The sequence below is a fragment of the Gobio gobio genome (assembly GCF_949357685.1).
Source record: "Gobio gobio genome assembly, chromosome: 24".
Taxonomy (NCBI): Eukaryota; Metazoa; Chordata; class Actinopteri; order Cypriniformes; family Gobionidae; genus Gobio; species Gobio gobio.
Genome location: NC_137120.1, coordinates 10,396,002 through 10,417,495, shown reverse-complemented (window position 1 = coordinate 10,417,495; position 21,494 = coordinate 10,396,002). Strand labels below are relative to the sequence as shown.

Genomic DNA, 21,494 nt, shown 5'->3' with positions numbered 1-21,494 from the left:
TCATTCGTTCATCAAGTCCCAGCCCCATAGGCAAAGCTATGCAGTCACCGGAAACAGAAATGATTAGTTCATCTCTCGAGTCTTCTCGTTCGAGTTGTTCGTTCAAGTCCCCATAGGCTGAATGCAGAAACAGCTCATCTCTCGAGTCTCGTTCTTTTGTCTCATGACGTGACAGCCTGTTGGATACAGAAATTAGTTCATTCACAACCTTCCTTGCAAACAAGTGCGTTTTTTTTTTTTTTTTTTTTTTTCAGTTTTTTAGCTAGTATAATAATTGATTTTCCAATGAAGCCTGGACAGATTGGGTTGGTCAGAATGGATAGGCATAACAGTTATTGCACATATCTTCTGATGTTTTTATAATAATACATATATTACAACATGCAGTCAATAATACGACTGTAATTTTGACTGTATATGTTGCGAGACACTGAACCGGGAAGCGGTCACGTGGAAAAAAAACGAGACTCGAAAGATGAACTAATCATTTCTGTTTTTGCATTCAGCCTATGGGGACTTGAACGACTCAAACGAGAAGACTCGAAAGATGAACTAATCTTTTCTGTTTCCGGTGACTGCATAGCCTTGTCTATGGGGCTGGCACTTGATGAACGAATGATCCGAGACTCGAAAGATGAACAAATCTTTTCTGTTTCCGGTGACTGCATAGCCTTGTCTATGGGGCTGGCACTTGATGAATGAATGATCCGAGACTCGAGAGATGAACTAATCTTTTCTGTTTCCGGACGCATGTATTAATTTACTTATGAGGCTGTCACGGTGACAAAAAAAAAAAGAACGATTTGGATTGGGAGGTGAGGTGAACTAACAGACTGCATACATAGCCTGATGCAAGCTATATAGCAATTAATTAATCATTTCTTTCTCAAAGTTTGGCCATGGCTGCATTAGCTTATAGTTTATTTTTTATTCCAAAAGTACTAAATGTGTTGAAAAATTTAACATTTAGCATTTTAATTAGATTCTGCTGAAATTACTTGAAAAAAGAGTTGTTCATTTTGCTGAACGAGATTCAAAGATCAGAGTCAGTAAAATGATCCGAACTTCCCACTACTAATGACAAGGTCCAGGTGCAGGGAATCCGGGTAGAGCGGGAGACATGATGAGGAAGTGAGTTCAAGGTGTGAGACAGGGAGGGGCTTTGGAAATGGAGTCCGGGACAGGCGTGGATTGTAACACTCTCATGGTATACATACTGTGTTATCTTTAGATAACAGGAGTAAATGACCAACAACAACCTCATTTACTGAGACCTGAAACACTTTTATTTTTATATACATATATTTTAATGTAGACATTTTTTTTGTATTTATTTTTATATATTATATTTTTTATTAAAAAAAAATTATATTCATTAAATTATTATTTATTTTTTTGTTTTGTTTTTATATACATGTATATACTTTAAATGTTCTATTATATATGTGTGTGTGTGTGTGTGTGTGTGTGTGTGTGTGTGTGTGTGTGTGTGTGTGTGTGTGTGTGTGTGTGTGTGTGTGTGTGTGTGTGTGTGTGTGTGTGTGTGTGTGTGTGTGTGTGTGTGTGTGTGTGTGTGTGTGTGTGTGTGTGTGTGTGTGTGTAAATGTGCTGTTAAATCTATTAATCGCATCCAAAATAAAAGTTTGTGTTTACATAATATATGCGTGTAGTGTGTATAGTTATTATGTAGGCTATATATATATATACCTACATTCATGTATATATATTTAAGAAATATTTGCATGTGTATACTGTATATATATTTATATAATTAATATATAATAAATAATATATAAATATAAAAAATGTTACTTAAATATATACATGCATGTGTGTTTATATATATATATATATATATATATATATATATATATATATATATATATATATATATATATATATATATATATATATATATATATATATATATATATATATATATATATATATATATATATATATATATATACATAATAATAATACACACACACACACACACATATTTATTTATTATTTATTTAATGTGTATATTATCCCTTTTATGCATAGCGAATTGGGAAAACCCCACACTGGAAAAGACACGCAGGGAAAGAACTGCGTCGCCATAAGCAGAGGAACAGCGCTTTTATGATCAAAAGCATGAGGGGGGAAGTTGTGAAAGTGAAGAGTCTCTTTAATTTGCTCTCGGTGACCTGGTTTTTACTCGACAATGGTAAGACAATCTTTCTATTGGTGTCTGAGCGTACAGTAGGCTAGGCTAGGCGCTGTAGTGAAAGGATTGAAGTTATTTTTGGGAATATGGATGAAAGAGAGAGACGAGACAAAAGAGACGACAGCGCACACGGTCACAGAATTGCGTGTAACACTTTTTGACGATAAAAAAACGAACATGAGTGTGCTTCGTGAAAATGATGTACAACAGTTTCAAGGTTTTAAAAACATCAGGGGCTGGGGTGGACCATAAGATAACATGATTTGCAAGAGCAATTTTTAGCAATAGTGATTGAACACAAAGTAACACAAATTGAGATATTAGCCTACATCTCTCAATTCTCTTCAGTTTTGCCTCGTTTCTTACCCCTCTATCATTTCACGGTCTTGGAGGTAAAATCATATTCTCTCTCGCACACACAATCAGTAAATAACATTATATATCTTTAACAGAGCAGTTCTTTACTACCGTCTCTCATCTGTTCTCTCTTTGTTGTATTTCTTGCTGAGCCTGATCCTGAATAAACGGTAGCCTATAGTCTACAATTTATATCCCTTACACTGCAAAAAATGCAACAATGCTGTCTGTCTTAGTATTTTTTTCTTATTTCCAGTCAAAAAGTATAAAAATTGTTAAATCAAGATGCATTTATCTACTTGATAAGCAAAATGACATAAGATAGGCTAAAACTTTAACCCCTCGTTCTGAGTTTGCATGTAGATGCATAAAGATGTGGCCAAACGTTGCGGATTAAGTGCAATTAAACATTAGATGTAATTTTTGTAATTTGATTTGATGTAAAGTGTAACAACAATCAGACCCCTGGCGCCCTCTGATGCCATTTGGTTTTACATAATATACATACGTTTATTGTTCATACATTTACTGTATTTTAGTGTTGTTCACTAAAACAATATGATTATCACTTCTGATACTATTGCCTCTTTAAGTCATATTAAAGGCTATTGTCCACTTATATCTATCCTTATTACAAATAAAAAATAAAATCTTCAGTAGATAAACAAAATAATCGTTACTGACAGATAAAACATTTGAAAATGCACCTGCATTGTTTTGCATTTTGTGATTAAAAGAGTATTTTTTCAGTCATTTTGTCATTGTAGATTTCTTGAAAATAATAGGTTACTTAGAAATACTTTCTTGTCACATTCTGCTGAAAACAATATAGTGTATCGTCAGGTATAGTATATTCACCCATTGTATGGTAAGGTAAAATTATTGCCATCAGTATATTCCTAAAACATCAAAAGTTAAAGCTCTGGATGACACATTCCAGATTTTTATTATAGATTATAAATACTGAATTTATGTGTTTATCTTTAAAGTTGTTTTTAATGTAAAAATGAAATAAAATTGCAACTCTGATGGTGTATAATTTGCACATAGTCCTTAAGTGAATTAAAAATAATGATAATAAACAGTAAACAGTGCAGAGTTTACATTACTGACATACAATTTTGTATGCAATACACAATATGTATGAAGAATATATTCAGTCATCAGAACAGAAAAAAAGTAAAAGATTGATAAGAAAGATAAAGGAAAAAACGAGGGTAAGATTAATTTATTGTTGTGCCGACGACATTGGTGTCACGTGTCTGTGGTGCAACATACTTCTCAACGACGTGGTCTCACACATCTGGAATACAGAGATAACGCCTTACTAGAGTGGCCAGCCTTGGGAAGCGCCTTTCATTTGCTTTCCACCAGTCTAGAGCTTGTACTACTGCTGTATTTTAATACCGCATAGCATATTTTGCAAGTAACTTCGTCGGCCTTTCTGTCGAAATGGTCCCACACAGTACAGCCTACTTCTTTTCCATTGCTTCATTTTGCGAAATGTGTATGTCTAGACACGTGTGGTTGAATGTGTCGACGCGCTTTACTCAAAATCTTAATGTAGAAAAAAATTCATAGCGGTATTGTATATTTTTAGGGCTCGAGCACCGATGGTGTGAGGACCCTATTGGAATTGCTATTATTCTTCTTCTCCGAAATGAATCACATTTTTGAGGGCCTTAACATTCTCGAAAACTCATGAGACTTTGCACACACGTCAGAAGTTGTGAAAATGTATGTCTGATATGGGTTTTAGAATTAGGTGTGGCAAACTGGCTCGATAGTGCCACCTAGAACATTTCAATTCAGCACCATTCGCGCTACATTTCACGTACAAGTATGCAATTCAGTAGCCTGGATGCCAGCCGAATTTAGCCCCGCCCACAATTTTTTTTGCTCGGGCAATTCGGTCTGGACTCGCTCCATAGAGGAGTAATTATGCCCGAACAGAAACTGTTCGGACCAATGAAATTGTCAGGGCGGGCTTTAGACGATGATGGACAGATGATAAACAGTAACGTAATCATCCACGTCATCGAAGGCTCTTGGGTTGAATTTGCTCTTATCCTAAACGGAGAACTTGTTCGTATATGCATTCACCTTCCCTATTTCTCTCAGAAACGATGATCGTGTTGGTAAGTACTCTGTGTATCCTTAAATTATTTTATTACTGGCAAAGATTGTTTACACTCATCTTTTTCTTGTAACGTTACTTAATCCAGCGTGCGTGCAGACAGGGTTTCCAAGTGTTTTTGCAATGTCGCGCACAATTGCTATTCAAAACTATAGCCCAAAACAATAACTTTCCGGGGTGTTCTCCGGAAAAAAATGGCGTTTGGTTGGCAAAATATGTTATTTTGGCAAGGTTGCCTGCTAAAATTCGCATTCCTGGGTTTATATAATCACATAATTGGGGTCGCTTCAACCCGCGGACATGGAGAAAAACACGGACTTGGCAACACAGTGCAGTTGAGTTCTGTTGACATTTGACAACTAACGTTACGCGTCGCTCCGTTGCTCTGATTGGTTGTGGGTCTATCCAATTGAGGTCTTTCCTGGCTCGGTTGAAACACGCCCCATAATCAAAGCTCAATGGAGCGGTACCAGACTCAAATTCTGACTAGAATTAATTGAGTATGGCCACGCCAGGCTAGCAATTCAGTACACACATGTAACAGCCCAATACCTAAACAAAAGACCTGAAAGCAAAAACTGAAAACCCAACAGGAAGTCAGATATTTTGAAATTTCTCTGCAAATATTTTGCAGTTTTTGCCATTTCCAGACGCACTTGAACTCCTCCTCCTAGAGATTTAATCAGATCAACATCATATGTGGTCACTCTAATCTAAAGTTCTTTGCGACGTTAAATTGTGTAGATCTTGAGTTTTCTCTGGTGGGCGTGTCCGTGGCGGCCTCACAAATTTCGATGTTTCGCCATTAAAAAGGAAGTTGTTGTAACTTGTTCATACATTGTCCGGTCTGCCCCAAACTTAACATGTTTGATAAGAGTCCTGGCCTGAAGACATCTACACGCCAATATTCAGTTACAGTCGCCACCTGCTGACAACAGGAAGTGTGGCATGTTTTACACTGTGATTAACTCCGCATTGAGATTTGACCGGAACAACATCACATTTGGTCAGTCTAATCGTAAGGCCTTAGAGATGTTAAAAGGTGTGAATCTTGAGTTGTGAGGGCCCTTTCAACGCTGCTTAATGTTTGTTTTGTGTTTCTTCAGGTGCATCTGGTGTGGATACAGGTGGAGTGTCAGTGTCAATGAAGGAGGGAGATTCAGTCATTTTTCACACTGGAGTTAAAACAAACCAACAAGAAGTTATTAAATGGTATTATAATGACACTCGAATAGCTCAAATTAGTGGAGACCTCAGTGATCCCTGTACAGATGTTGAATGTAATAAAGGTACTGAGAGATTCAGAAGCAGACTGAAGCTGGATCATGAGACTGGATCTCTGACCATCACAAACATCACAATTGAAGACTCTGGAGTTTATGAACTGAAGATCATCAGTAGCAGCAGCAGCAGTGACAAAATCTTCAATGTTTTTGTCAGTGGTGAGTCATTTAATGAATGTTTAAATGCAGTTTATATAAGTTTAAGACACATTGTGTTAAAGGGGTGATGAATTGAGAAATTAACTTTCCTTTGAGCCTTTGATATATAAAAGTTTATCGTGATATAAGAATATCCTGTAAGTTTCGGAGCTGAAAACTTCCTTGTTAGTCAAAGAAAAGCTTTTATTGACACCAGGTCCAGAAAACAAGAGATCTCAGAAATATGTCGACCCTTGATGTCATTGTATGCTGAAACGCCACCTCAAGCCCGCTCAATGACTCGTGGAGCTAAACGGGTCACTACGAGCAATAAACGTGCCGGTTCCAGCTCACGTGCGTAAAACATTGCGCGTTTGTTCGCTCCATTTCACCGCGGAATCGTTTGTAAACAAGATACAGGTCGAGACTGGATTTGCAGACATATTGAGATTAAAACACAATGCTGTGCCTTCTATATTGGATCCGACAGGAATGGTGCAACACACACTTATGTGAGTAAAACATGTTTTGAACATGTCGTGAGTAAAACAAGTATTGCATTGTTACAGATCGTATTGATTATGTGTACGTGTCTAACTGAACATACCTTAGCACGCGGTCACAGGCTGGAGAATCCTTTATTTGAGGTGTTATTGGTTCATTCGTGATTAGACTCACTTGTAACGTTGTGGGCCAGGGCTCGCAAAGCCCAACGTCCCGGGGCAATGTGTTTTTCAGACGGGATACCAAAACATATCTTAAATAGTGAAATAACATTCCTTTCTTGCGCACGCGTGTGTGTACGGTTCAAGGTTAAATTCACAGATCGGGTCGGCCAAGTAATAAAAAAATAACATTCCAATCAATCGCGGGTGGATGACAGATAAATCATTGTGTTTGTTTGATAAAAACATTTTGCGAGCCCTGTTAGCGTTTCTTCACATGCTTTCAAAACAATTTCCACATGTACTGAGGGGAGCTGAAGCTCATTAAATATGCAAATCTTATCCAATCCTAGCCGTGGGCGTTTACTTCCAAGTCTTCAGTGCGGCACGCCCATAGAAACCGACCGTTTCTTCAGAGAGCCTCAAAACCAAGGCAGAAAATAGCCTATTACTTATTCATTATGATGTTTTTGAATGTAAAAACTGCGCAAACGTCATAAGTTGACCTCAGACAACAGTATACATTTTTTTTAAAAGCTAGTTCATGACCCCTTTAATTGATTTTTTTACAGTGATATTCTGAGTTGTTTATTATATATACAGATAATCTTTACAAACTTACTGAGCAAGTGCAGTTTATAGAATTATCTCACTTTACATCATTAAACAGCTTATGATATAAAACTAAAGGCCCATTCACACAATAACGATAACTATAAAGTCCCATGATGATAACTATATTAGGGTTCACAGGAAGCTTCAGTTGAGTTCAAATGGAGATGTCAGGTATAGTCAAATAATCTCTCACCAACTTCAATTATTATCTGTTTAAATGAGGATTTGATATAAATTAAGGATGTAAAATGAGTTTAAAAGCACAAACTAAAATGTTTCTTTTCAGCTCGAAAGTCAAGAAAGGGCTTGTGCAATCACAATCTTGTTCACAGGCCTTTCGTGTTGTGTGGTTTTCTTGTTGTTGTCTTGTTTTTGTTGTGTGTTTTTTTTTGGTTTGTGTTTCAGGTGTTTCTGCTGGTGAACGAGATGAAGTGAAGAGAAAGTCACTGAAGGAGGGAGAATCTGTTACTTTGGATCCTGGTGTAATGAAAAGCCCAAATGATTCAGTGACGTGGTATTTTAATGACATTCTCATCGCTGAAATCAGTGGAGATCAGAGTCAGATCTGTACAGATGATCAGTGTGAAGAGAGATTCAGAGACAGACTGAAGCTGGATCATCAGACTGGATCTCTGACCATCACAGACACTAAAACCCCAGACTCTGGAGAATATAAACTACAGATCATCATCAACAACAGCAGCAGTTTCAGCATCAATAGAGTGAAGAGATTCAGCGTTTATATCACTGGTGAGTGTATGATACACTCATTAAATACATTTTCCTTTGAGGAATTAAAAAAACAAACAATTTCACATCCTGCCCAATATTGTCCTACATACAATGTTCACATTGAAGGCTATGAAAACAAACAGGGAATGTAATCGTATAGTCTATGAAAGCCTATGTGCAAAAAAGGAGTTAAATCACATTAAATTCTAACATTGTAACATTGCAGTCTAAAAAACACTAAAATCATTATTTTTAAAGCAGAAGTTAAATTCACTGAACTAATAATGAAAATAAATAAATAAAAATAAAAGCACAGACCCTACAATGTCACTTTACAGTTACTGCTATCATAAAAACACACTTACTTGAAGGTTTTTGAAGGGGCGGTACTCCACAGAACGTGAATTGACGCTGATTGGACTATATATCCAGAGGCAGAACAGTCTAGAATATTGACAGCTAGTGTAACTCTGTGTTGAATGTGATTGAAAAATCCGTCCCTTTCGCACTTTGGTGCATTGGTGGGGACACTAAATATTTAACTATATTACTTTCTATTAAATTCTGTTGCATTATTTTCCTGTTGTTTTGAAACAATATGCATTGTAAAAAGCACTATATAAATAAAGGCAGAGGTGGAAAGTAACGAATTACATTTACTTGCGTTACTGTAATTGAGTAGTTTTTCTGTGTACTTCCACTTTTTAAGTAGTTTTAAAAATCTGTACTTTTACTTTTACTTAAGTATGTTTTGTTTTAAGTATTGTACTTCGCTACATTTTAAACCACATCCGTTACTGAGTAAAATAAGTAAATAATACGAAAGTGGGGAAAAAGCGATCTGGAAACGACTGCAGTGAATTGAAGGGCGGGAGAACGCGCAAAAATCACAAAAAGATGGAGACGGACATGTCAGTGATGCAGATCCAGCTGAAAGCGAAACGCCGTCGTGAACCACTAGTTAGTATGGGCATGCTTTGGATATAGAAAAAAATAACGTGGTGTTGTCCTGGAGGATATCATCAAAGTTACAGAAAATGTTGATGCAAATGAGGAAACGGATAGAACATGTTCGGGAACATCCCCCTGTGTAGATAAAGGAGCACCAAACGCGGTACGAGATTAAGCAGAAGGGGGGTAAGCGTGAGGGTATCCGGCTAGGCTATCCAGCTATCCCCACAATAAACTGGATTACATTCGATTACTGCTATTGTGTCTTTGTTTGCGCTGTGTACTCAATGCGCGTCACTGACGCTTTTCATATGATTGGAACCAGTGTTGGGGTAGTTACTCAAAAAAAGTAATTAGTTACTAGTTACCAGTTACATCTGTAAATTGTAATGAGATTACTTTACTAGTTACTGTATTTGAAAGTAACTACACTACTTATTACTTTACTTTCCCATTTCTTAATTTACCGTGTAGATATATGGACAAATATCATATGGCTCTATGGCAGTGTTTCCCCAAACAAACAAAAAGGACTACTGTCAAATAAAGATAAAGAAAATAATAAGAACAAATTATTTAAATACAAGCAGCAGCACAAATAAATACTATTGAGCAAAGACACTAATAAAATAAACAATTCTTTTCAGGTTTTTCAGGTACGTCTAACATTAGTTTTCAGGTACAGAAATTGATCAAATGTAAAATAACATTGCATATTTGACTGTATAAATTAAAGATTAATCCTATTAAATTTACAAAATCTATTCAATCAAGAGCAGTGAGTGATGTCCTTGTCTTTTGTTGTTTGACATTAAACAGACAGCAGTAAAGGCTACTTCCCCTTTAAGACCTAATCCTACTGCCCCTTTAATGCTCGGATATGCGTCGTTTTAAAGGGTTAGTTCACCCAAAAATGAAAATTCTGTCATTAATTACTCACCCTCATGTCGTTGGACACCCGTAAGACCTCCGTTCATATTCGGAACACAAATGAAGATATTTTAGTTGAAAGCTGATGGCTGAGAAAGGCTTCAGACAGGCCTCCATTTGCATTCAGTACATTGACACTTCCAAGATCCATGAAAGGCACTTAAAACGTCGTTACAAAGTCCATCTCACCACAGTGGCTCTACAATAATTTTACGATGCGATGACAATAGTTTTTGTGCGCAAAAAAAAATCAAAATAACACCTTTATCCAACTTGTTCTCGACTTCCGTGTGTGCCTCCACGACGCATGCGCGAGAATATGACGTAGATCCGGCGTTCGGACATATGACCCAGAAGCGATTTGTTTACGAGCAGAGGAAGACGCGCTTGTCTAAGCTGTTGGATTCTACATTGATCGTGCTTTAGGTCTTGGCGTAGTGCTCAAAATGGGGCTTAAGTGTGTATTTCATGGATTCCCGAACGCCGGCGCTACGTCATATTCTCGCGCATGCGTCGTGGAGGCACACACGGAAGTCGAGAACAAGTTGGATAAAGGTGTTACTTTGATTTTTTTTTGCGCACAAAAACTATTGTCATCGCATCGTAAAATTATTGTAGAGCCACTGTGGTGAGATGGACTTTGTAACGACGTTTTAAGTGCCTTTCATGGATCTTGGAAGTGTCAATGTACTGAATGCCAATGGAGGCCTGTCTGAAGCCTTTCTCAGCCATCAGCTTTCAACTAAAATATCTTCATTTGTGTTCCGAATATGAACGGAGGTCTTACGGGTGTCCAACGACATGAGGGTGAGTAATTAATGACAGAATTTTCATTTTTGGGTGAACTAACCCTTTAAGGCATATACAGACTATGTCTGCTAGGATACTCATCAAGATGGGCATGTTGACATAGTTTTTGTGTGAGTTTGTCCGTTCAAGAGCAAAACTTGAAAGATAACTCAATATTTGCGCACTGTGAGACGTGTGCATGACGGCGAAAATGAGTGGTCTTATTCAAACATACTGCAGCACTCGCATGAATTGAACAAAGTTTACAAAGAGAGAATTTGAAGGACTTTTACACGGCACTCCTGCTCTTGTCAGACGGCACCTCGTTTGGGAAACACTGCTCTATGGCAACGGTGCACGCAGCACTTAAACATATCAGATCTTTACACACAGGCAAACGCGGCTTGAGTAACGCAGGAAAGCGCGTTCCTATAGTCTAGTAAAGTAGTGTAGTTACCAATATTTTTAGTGTAATGCGTTACTTTACTTCGTTACCCAAAAAAGTAATATCGTTACTGTAATCCGTTATTTTGTAACACGTTACCCCCCACACTGATTGGAACATATCTAAAAATAATGCTATAATCAACACTTACTAACTCGTTCATCTCGCTGTAATGGTACATTGCATGTGTTACAAAGTTGGTAATAATGATGAAGACGGACTCGGTGTGACTGGGACTCGTGTTTATTCAGAACTCTCAGATACAAACACAATAAACTCGCGCTGACTGACAGCGCTCTCACAACTCAGTAGTTACTATAAATAACTTTGTTAGCAATCGCTCCGTCTCCGTGATGTCCGGTTCGCGAACTAATCATTCTTTTGAATCGGTTCTTTTTAGTGAACCGAACCAGTTCACCAAAATCGGACTGAATCGTTCTAAACGGTTTGTGTCTCGAGTCAGCGCTGATCCATAATTTACTAAAGTTACTAACTTTCTGACATGAGTGACAGCCCCTCCGACTAGAAATAAACTAATAACCTGAAGTATATTCTAGTAACTACAACAGTTCACTGAACTGAGACATGCTGAGAACTGATGTGAAGTGAACTCAGGTCCATCCGTCTCTCTGGCAGCAGCTTGTGCGTTGTAGACCTCGCTAAACCACGCCCCCTCCGCTCATTTAAAATGCAAAGATGTCAGCCAATCACAACAGTGGGCATTTTTACTGAAGTCTCACAGCAGACACGCCTCTTGAAACAGGGCATTCAGCCACAGGGCAAACAGCAGTATAGAAAAAATGCCTTTTATTTCTAAATTATGACATTTTATGATGTAAAAATCATACTAACAATATAAGTACACCTCAGGAAACATTATAAAATAATAGAAAAATGCCATGCCATGGGACCTTTAAGGCCGAGTGATTTCTGTGATGCAGAGGGAATCCCGGAATCCAGTCACAACAATTTACAGTAGCCTATAACGCAGATGTCACGTAAAACAAGCAAACTGATGGATGAATGAATACATCGACGGTAGTGCTGTACAATAAATCAAATTGCGACATGGTCTGTGAATATTAAAGCAAAACACTGCTATATAAATAAATGATCTGCTTGTTCTGTCTCTGTGATGAGCAGCGCCGTTTCGTCTACTACATACTCAAGTGCGCGATGCTCGTGGTGTTTTTACGTCTCACAAACCATATTTGGACAAGAACACATGAACATTTTAAAAACCAGTCAAATACACTCTGAAACAGGTTTTCACAGAAGCAGCTCTTCACTAAAACCCATCAAAATAAACGTTTTTGAAAATCTCTTGAAAATCTGTTTTGCAGCACTTTGCCAAAAAATTAAAGGATAAAAGTTTGTTACATTTTATTTAATTACCACCATTGTGGTCATATATTTGTATAAACATCATAAAAAGAAAAAAATCATAGGATTCTTAAACATTTTAATAAGTTAATGATAAAAATAATTTGTTAATCTAATTCATAACCATTTATTGAATTTGGTTGATTAGACATGTTTTATTGACATTTTTATATGGTTTAAAGTTTATTATAATAAAGCATTTGTTCAACCCCCCAACAAAAAAAAAACAGTTTTCATTAATTTAATGCCAATTTAACTGCTGATAATAATAACCATAATTTAATAATACAGTTTATTTATTAAATAATTGTTTAATACCGTGATCCTGTGAAACTCTGATGTTTTCATATCGTGACAACCCTACACAGGAGATTCCCCACCCCTGCAGTTAAAAAAGTAACTCAGTAACTTTTACTCTGAGTACATTTTAAATGAACTACTTTTTACTTTTACTTGAGTAAATTTTTAGACCGGTACTTTTACTTGTACTTAAGTAAAATTTCATTGAAGTAACAGTACTTTTACTTGAATAGAATATTTTGTTACTCTTTCCACCTCTGAATAAAGGTGACTTGACTTGAGCCCTGATGAAACGCCCCTGGTTTACATGCAACCAAATAATCTTTTAGTAATCAGATTGACGACTCAATTGGACTGAAAAAACTTCACGACTGAAACACCTTAATCAATCCGATTGAGCTCGATCTGAATTAAATTTCGATCAAGATTGAAATGGGTGGTTCCATGGCTGGAAAGCACTGCGGATGTGCGATGAAATGGCGTAATGACGTATGACTCGAGGAACGAGCTTTAGTTTTTGTTGAATGAAGTGTCATGAATAACTAAAATGTTCTAAAATTCTCGTGCTGCAGGAATATCATCCCACCAGTCCTTCTTTCATACTCTCATCCACAGGCGCTTTTTGGGCGTGGGAATGAGGGGCGTTTTTACTGCTTGATAAATATAAGCAGCATGGGGCAAAGCTTCATGTGCTCATCGTCTTCTAATTAGGACCCGAAAATAGATTCATATTAAATCTATTGTTTAAAAAAAATAAAAGTATCAATGTAGAAGAATGGATATTATACACAAACAGTGGGAAACTCTGTATGTTCCAAGTGCACCACACCGAAGTGATCATCATGGTGTAAATGTAAAACAAATGACTTATTTGTTAAATATCTTTGCCGAAAATATGCATGAAATATGAAAGCAAATATTGTACAAACATACCTTAAACATATCCTATATACTCAGAAATAATATGAAATAAGAAAAATGCTAAATATTTCTTAGCCAAAAGGTAATATCAATAAATAACACCAGTAATAGGTTATTATTAACAGCAAATGCTTTGTAAAAACTGAAAATATCAGCAGCTTGTCACCATCATGCAAACATGAAATATCAAACATAGGCCTAACAGTAATAGTTCTTTCTACTACTAAAAATCCTATCTACCCCCTTTTAGGGCGCAGCTGGTAGTTCTCTCCGCCCTTCCTCCTTCTCTAGGCCCGGGTATACTTCACTTACCGCGCCCGGACGCGTCACGCGCGCAGCCCTGTCCGCGCGTCTTTCAAAGTATACTACACAACGGATGCGCGCGGAGGATCGCGTTCGACACATGCGCAGTAAAAAAGTGTCTATGCTCCACCAGACATCGGAGGGCAGCACTGAGTCCTGTCATCAACGGGACATTCGCTGGGCATGATCGGAGAAGAACTGTAGTGCATCCACCATAGCTACATAGTTTGGAAGAAACACTGAAGAATCAAAAATTCTCTCTTTTTTTTCCAAGCGTGTTGTTTTTAAACCGGTCTTTGCACACTCTTCTTCGACGGCTGAACACTGTGCTCAATACTGTGTTTATTGCCACCTAGTGGACTCTTCTGTACTGCTGGCGCATGCGCTGTTGCACGCGGACCGTCCGCGCGGTCACAAAATTTGGGCTGCGCGCGGACGGGGTGTGCGGCCGGCCGCGAGCCCTCCGAGTGACGAAAATTACGTCATGCGGGCGGTGCACGAACGCGGACGGCCGAAGTATACCCGGGCCTTCAGGACTAACAGGGGTTGAACCGCCTCTGTCCTGTCAGAGCCCTGAGGACGTGCATTGATCGCTCCGCCTCTTTTCGACAGGCGGAGCAGTTTTTTGCTTGCTTTGGTGGCCGCACGAAAGGTCTTCCAGTCACAAAGCCTAGACTGTCTAGATGGATAGTAGATGCCATAGCTCTTGTTTACTTCTCCTTGGGCCTTCAATGTCCCTTGGGAGTCACGAGAGGCATGGACTGTTGCACTCACGTGTTTTTTGTTATATCCCTGACTTAGTCTGGGAGTAACCACTCTCTGCCCCATATATCCATAAACTAGGCCCTTAGAGGTCCTAGTAATGGGGTCCTGGTGAATGACTTCTACTTAGTGTCTTGGAGCCCTTGGTTAGTGCTTCTCACTGTATTTAGTCGTCATCTTACATAGGACATCGTGATTGTATTGGCCCCATATGCATCTTGTCTTATTATATTAATAAGACGAACGACGCAGTACTCGTGTAGTATCGCAAGGGAACGTACTCAGTTACTAACATAACCTCGGTTCCCTTAGATACGGAACGAGTACTGCGTAATTTGTCCTGCTACACGCGAAGACACCTCTTGCGTTGCTTCAGTCGAAACCAATTGATTTCCCATGGTGAAACGGGCCGCTTTTATAGCACGAGTCTCCACCCATTTCGGCGGGCTCACTCACCATTGGCTCGTGCATGCCGCGCCGTCATTGGTTCAATTTCTTTAACTTTTTTAACCAATCGACGTGCAGTATTCACTGCATGATTGTATAAAGGCTTCAGAATCTGAGAATAGCTGTTTACTTGTCTTCAGTGAGCTTGAGTTTCATTTATTTAGGCTAGTAGTTTTTTTGTGATATTGACATTGGTGACAAGAATTATGAAATGTATATGGTATGAAAAATGTTGATATCATAAAATCCTTATTTACAGCAAAAATAACTACACTCACCTAAAGGATTATTAGGAACAGCTGTTCAATTTCTCATTAATGCAATTATCTAATCAACCAATCACATGGCAGTTGCTTCAATGCATTTAGGGGTGTGGTCCTGGTCAAGACAATCTCCTGAACTCCAAACTGAATGTCAGAATGGGAAAGAAAGGTGATTTAAGCAATTTTGAGCGTGGCATGGTTGTTGGTGCCAGACGGGCCGGTCTGAGTATTTCATAATCTGCTCAGTTACTGGGATTTTCACGCACAACCATTTCTAGGGTTTACAAAGAATGATGTGAAAAGGGAAAAACATCCAGTATGCGGCAGTCCTGTGGGCGAAAATGCCTTGTTGATGCTAGAGGTCAGAGGAGAATGGGCCGACTGATTCAAGCTGATAGAAGAGCAACTTTGACTGAAATAACCACTCGTTACAACCGAGGTATGCAGCAAAGCATTTGTGAAGCCACAACACGCACAACCTTGAGGCGGATGGGCTACAACAGCAGAAGACCCCACCGGGTACCACTCATCTCCACTACTAATAGGAAAAAGAGGCTACAATTTGCACGAGCTCACCAAAATTGGACAGTTGAAGACTGGAAAAATGTTGCCTGGTCTGATGAGTCTCGATTTCTGTTGAGACATTCAGGTGGTAGAGTCAGAATTTGGCGTAAACAGAATGAGAACATGGATCCATCATGCCTTATTACCACTGTGCAGGCTGGTGGTGGTGGTGTAATGGTGTGGGGGATGTTTTCTTGGCTCACTTTAGACCCCTTAGTGCCAATTGGCCATTGTTTAAATGCCACGCCCTACCTGAGCATTGTTTCTCAGGTGACCATGTCCATCCCTTTATGACCACCATGTACCCATCCTCTGATGGCTACTTCCAGCAGGATAATGCACCATGTCACAAAGCTCAAATCATTTCAAATTGGTTTCTTGAACATGACAATGAGGTCACTGTACTAAAATGGCCCCCACAGTCACCAGATCTCAACCCAATAGAGCATCTTTGGGATGTGGTGGAACGGGAGCTTCGTGCCCTGGATGTGCATCCCACAAATCTCCATCAACTGCAAGATGCTATCCTATCAATATGGGCCAACATTTCTAAAGAATGCTTTCAGCACCTTGTTGACTCAATGCCACATAGAATTAAGGCAGTTCTGAAGGCGAAAGGGGGTCAAACACAGTATTAGTATGGTGTTCCTAATAATCCTTTAGGTGAGTGTATATCATGATAAATAGCCTATCCTTATCGTTTTTTTGTGAAATAAGATTTTGGTCATATCGCCCACCCCTATTAAGGTAAGCATCTGTTAAAGAAATGTTATGATAAACTTTCAATATTTCAGTAATATGTTAAGCTTGGAACTGTTAATTAGCCTGACGTGGGTCTCATGTTTTTGTCACCTTTTTCACCCCTGAGTTTGCAGCCCTGAACTGAACTTTTTTTTATCAACCTGATCCCTTTATTTACCGTTCATGTAAACACTACATTCGGATTCATTAATGAATAATGAATTAATTCCAATTAAAGCAAAAAGTGTCCATGTAAACATAGTGCTGTGATGCTGCTCTAGCTACTGTTGCTAAAACAGATGGTGCCATTTATCAGTTAAATCAATGTCATACACCGGATGACCAAAGTATAAAGGTGTAATTATGAGTCAAAGATATTGTTAAGTACTGGATGGATTATCATTCACTTTCTAGTAATGACTGTGTGTGTTTATCTGTTCCAGGTTCGGGTCTGTCTTCAGCTGCTGTAGCAGGAATATGTGCTGCTGTTGTTCTGCTGGTGTTTGCAGCTGCGGTTGGTGTTGGTGTGTTTTACTATCGCCGTAGGAGCCATACAGCAGTACCACAGAATGTAAGTATTACATACAGCCGATTCAACAAGATTAATAATTTTTATATTATTATATAATTATAATTATGAGCGTAAAATAAAAGCAGTTCACACTTGCTTAGAATTATGAGTGTAGCATAAATGAACACTGTGAAAATTCACAGAAGCAGATATTCACCGGTGAGACCGTTTTAAAACAAACAACACCACAAATAACTCCCAAATAAGCATAAAGTGTACATTTTCAGAGAGTAATTGTCTTATTTGAATGCGCCAATACAACTTATCATTTTCGATGTGATATTGGAATCACAATATTTCAAGTGTATATTTCTGTAGTACAGATGAAAGTTTGATGCAGTTAAATATTTCGGGAAATGTCTAGGGAAAAAATTCCAAGTCTGTAGTGTTATTGTGTTTGTGTAACTGAAATATCAATCCTCCTCTTTACTTTTACCTTCTGTGAATCTGTGTTTTCTTACAGGGCGATGATAACTTGTGATAACTCGCTACCTGATCCGAATGCCATTCCTATGAGGAGGAGGACCAACGCTATCTCACGACCAATTTGTATGTATTTTACGTAGTAGCCAATTTGTACGACCTCACTTGTACAAATTTGAACGTTTTGTCTAAACCCCAGTGACGGGTAGGTTTAGGGGCGGGGTTTGAGGTAGGTCATTCATACGATTTTGGCAACTCGTCAAATGCGTACGATTTAGCAAAAATCGTTTGAATTCGTACGAGTGAGGTCATACAAATTAGCCACCACGTAAAATATGTACGAATTGCTGTGAGATCAGGTTGGGAGGACACGTCCTTGAATCAGACTCAGGCCGAGGCTGCTAATAGAACAATGTAACATTATTATATAATTTTGATACTTGCATTGGAAGAGACACTGAAGAAAATTAGGAAATGATGTAGAGATGAGGATCAGCTGAAACTCTCGTCACTCACAGAGTAATTGTGTCAGGATCCCAGTGGTCGACACCTCTACCAGTCAAAATTCACCTATTACCCTATTTAAATAAGACATCAAAAACTGATTTCTTATCATTTGTTTAAATGAAGACACTTTGCCTTAAAGGGGCAGTGTGTCGTATTTATGAGGATCTATTAACAGAAATGCAATATAATATACATAACTATGTTTCTATGTTAAATAATGAGCCGTTATGTTTTTATTACCTTAGCATGAGCCATTTCTATTTCCATACACCGTATGGAATACAGTGAAATCACCATTTTGTGCTGCCATGTTTCTACAGTAGCCCTAAACGGACAAAGTAAGAAACAAAGCAGCATGTTAACATCAGTAGATCAGCGAGTGCCTGATGTTTCTCAGTGTGTAGAGGTTTATTAAAGCTTTGATCCAGACAGAAACAGTGACATCATCTGTTTCTGGTCATTTGCACTAATGCTGATCTGGTTTGACATCAGTTATTACCGTCTGTTTACATCCTCTTATATCTGATAGAACTGACTGTTTCCACAATTACCTCAACCAGATGGGCATTATTTTACTCACACACACGGAGCGTCTGCTCTACTGATACTGTCTGTGTTTTACTGGTGGTGTTGCTGTTACTGGAGAAGACTGGTATCAATATGTTCCTATGTTTATAATTTAAACACTAACACAATCATTCACCTTCATCAGAAAACACTCTCCAGCAGCTACACTGGAAACAAAACCAGCTTCAATAAGCTTGGAAATTATTTTATTTATTAAGTTGGTGAAACACTTTGCTGAGAGTATTTATTATGTAACTGGATGTATATAGGCTGCGTTACTCTGCCGTTAAACCTGAAAATTTTACGAGGTGCTGATTTGTTCTTCAGTTTTATCTGTTGGCATGTGAGGAGGTGAAGACCCGTTGTGTCATTTGTCCATTTATTTTTTTCCATCTTGTGTCTCTTTGTTCTGCTGAGTGTCCAATTTGATTTCTTTTTTTAAACTCATGGAATTATTGTATTTTGCTGATGTGTTAGTATTGTAGACATTGTTTGATGGCAGCTAGTCCAGCCTTCCCTTGTTCCTTTTTCTGGATTTGACTCTTGTCTGGTGCTCATTCATATGTAAATAGCCTCAATGGAGAAGTATCATGATGTTTATTTATTTCATGTAAATATTTTAAGAAAAATAGTTTGTGTCAAAGTTTATATGTTAAACTCAGAAAAGCCTGTGACAAATATTTATTTATCAAACATCAATAAGATGTTTTAGTAAGACATTTTTCTTTCTGTACACCTTTTATATCAGCCAAGAGAAAAAGTGCCTTGAACTAGTGTTGTAGTACTCTAAACTTTTTTGAAAGTCTTGGTCTTGCCTCGGTCTCAGACTAAGAAGGCTCTGGATTTTATCTCAAGACCACAACTGCCAGGATATCACTAAATAACCGGTGCATTCTTATTTATTTGTTAACATCATTAATGTGATTTGATGTAAAATGTACTGCATAAAATGCAATCAATAACTTCTTTGTAATGTGATTTCCTTTGTTACTGTGCTGCCGCATTCAAAATCAATGCAGAATTTTCTCAAAAATGCCCAAAATTCATATAAATGCCCACAACATTTAAGATTGCAAAAACGTACTTGTATGAGATCTTATTTTTTATATAACATAGGATACAATTAAGCAATATTACAAGAGCAAGAGAGCTGTTTTCATGAATATGAGCACAATTGCAAATGAGATATGGATTTTATACAAACGTTCAATAAACAAGACACAATTTAAGACAAGTTTTTGCTAATTCGTTTCATTATTAAATGAATCCGCTGCTTTGAATAAATGAGTCAGCGACTGTTAAACAATGCTAATGGTTTAATGTTAAATTAATCTGAACATTATTTATGTATGTGTAATTGTAACAATTCAGATGCAACTTCTGTGCCACCTCTGCAACACAAAGATGAATTTTGTTGTTAGTGATTTGATTGGTAATTTTGATTGTTTTTTTATTGTATTTATTGATTAAATATAAGACATTTCTCAGACAGTAGATACAGATCTTTTAGATGAATTTGAGGAGTGTTGTGTTGGTCTGGTCTTGGTCTTGGTCTCGGCACACGCTGGTCTAGGTCTTGACTTGGTCTCGGTTTAGGTGGTCTTGATTAGAACACTACTTTGAACTAAAACCCACATTAATACAATTTTCTTTTCTGAAACAAGGAAATGAACTTGAGAATTCTTTGTATTTTTATATGATAAATATGATTAAAAACATATGACGGCTGGAATCTGTGTGTCTCTAAAATATGTTTGTGTTATCTGAAATAAGTAAGTTAATATTGAATCATTGAGTTATTATTGGTTTCAACACTGATGCATACTTTCACTAGCAACTTTATTATGGTTGTTCCGTCCTGTGACTTAGCCTATACTGTTGATGTGATGATCAGTGGGCGGCAGTGTTTGTTTTGCTGTCTGTGGTTGATATATTTGCATACACCTGCATTTGCTGGTTATCAACTGCTCCATCCATTGGCTCCTGCAGGAACTAGCCCAGCTATTAAAAGCTGCCAAAGAAGCTTTTTTCTTTGGGACCCCCCTCTTAAGGACTGTGTAACTTTTCTGTGAAACGAAAGTTAAATGTGTCTAGAATAGTTATCCTAGTTTTCAGTGATAATGTTAATGTGAGGTAATTTTAAAATATAAAGTCCAAATATTTTTATCCAACCACCTAGTTGGATTACATTAGACGGAAAAAAACAAAGAATGTAATGTTCAGAACATGGTAACAGTAATTCTGATAGTGGGAAGCAATGCCCCCTGGGGGCGTTTTTACCCCACAGACGTTTGAAAATAAAACTGTCAGTAGGGGGGCGTTTTCCCCCACTCTACCCTAAAAGTATACTGTAAGTGTAACAGTAGTAAACTTGTGCACAACTAGTTCACATTCTCATTTGTACTGCATCTGTATTACAAGTGAACTTCTAAGTATAGTTTACTATTTTAACACTTATCTGTTTTGACTGCTTCCAGCACCCATACCG

General features: G+C 37.8%; 1 protein-coding gene across 1 annotated transcript; it reads left to right on the top strand.

Annotated features, from left to right (window-relative positions):
* The first annotated feature begins 2,090 nt into the window (after positions 1 to 2,090).
* On the top strand, positions 2,091 to 20,736 carry LOC307120329 (uncharacterized protein). The gene is made up of 5 exons (XM_079807319.1): positions 2,091 to 2,212; positions 5,813 to 6,148; positions 7,813 to 8,157; positions 17,382 to 17,509; positions 17,973 to 20,736. Exons 1-5 carry the CDS (start codon positions 2,128 to 2,130, stop codon positions 17,988 to 17,990), a joined length of 912 nt encoding a protein of 303 aa, XP_079663445.1. The 5' UTR covers positions 2,091 to 2,127; the 3' UTR covers positions 17,991 to 20,736.
* Positions 20,737 to 21,494: the final 758 nt, after the last annotated feature.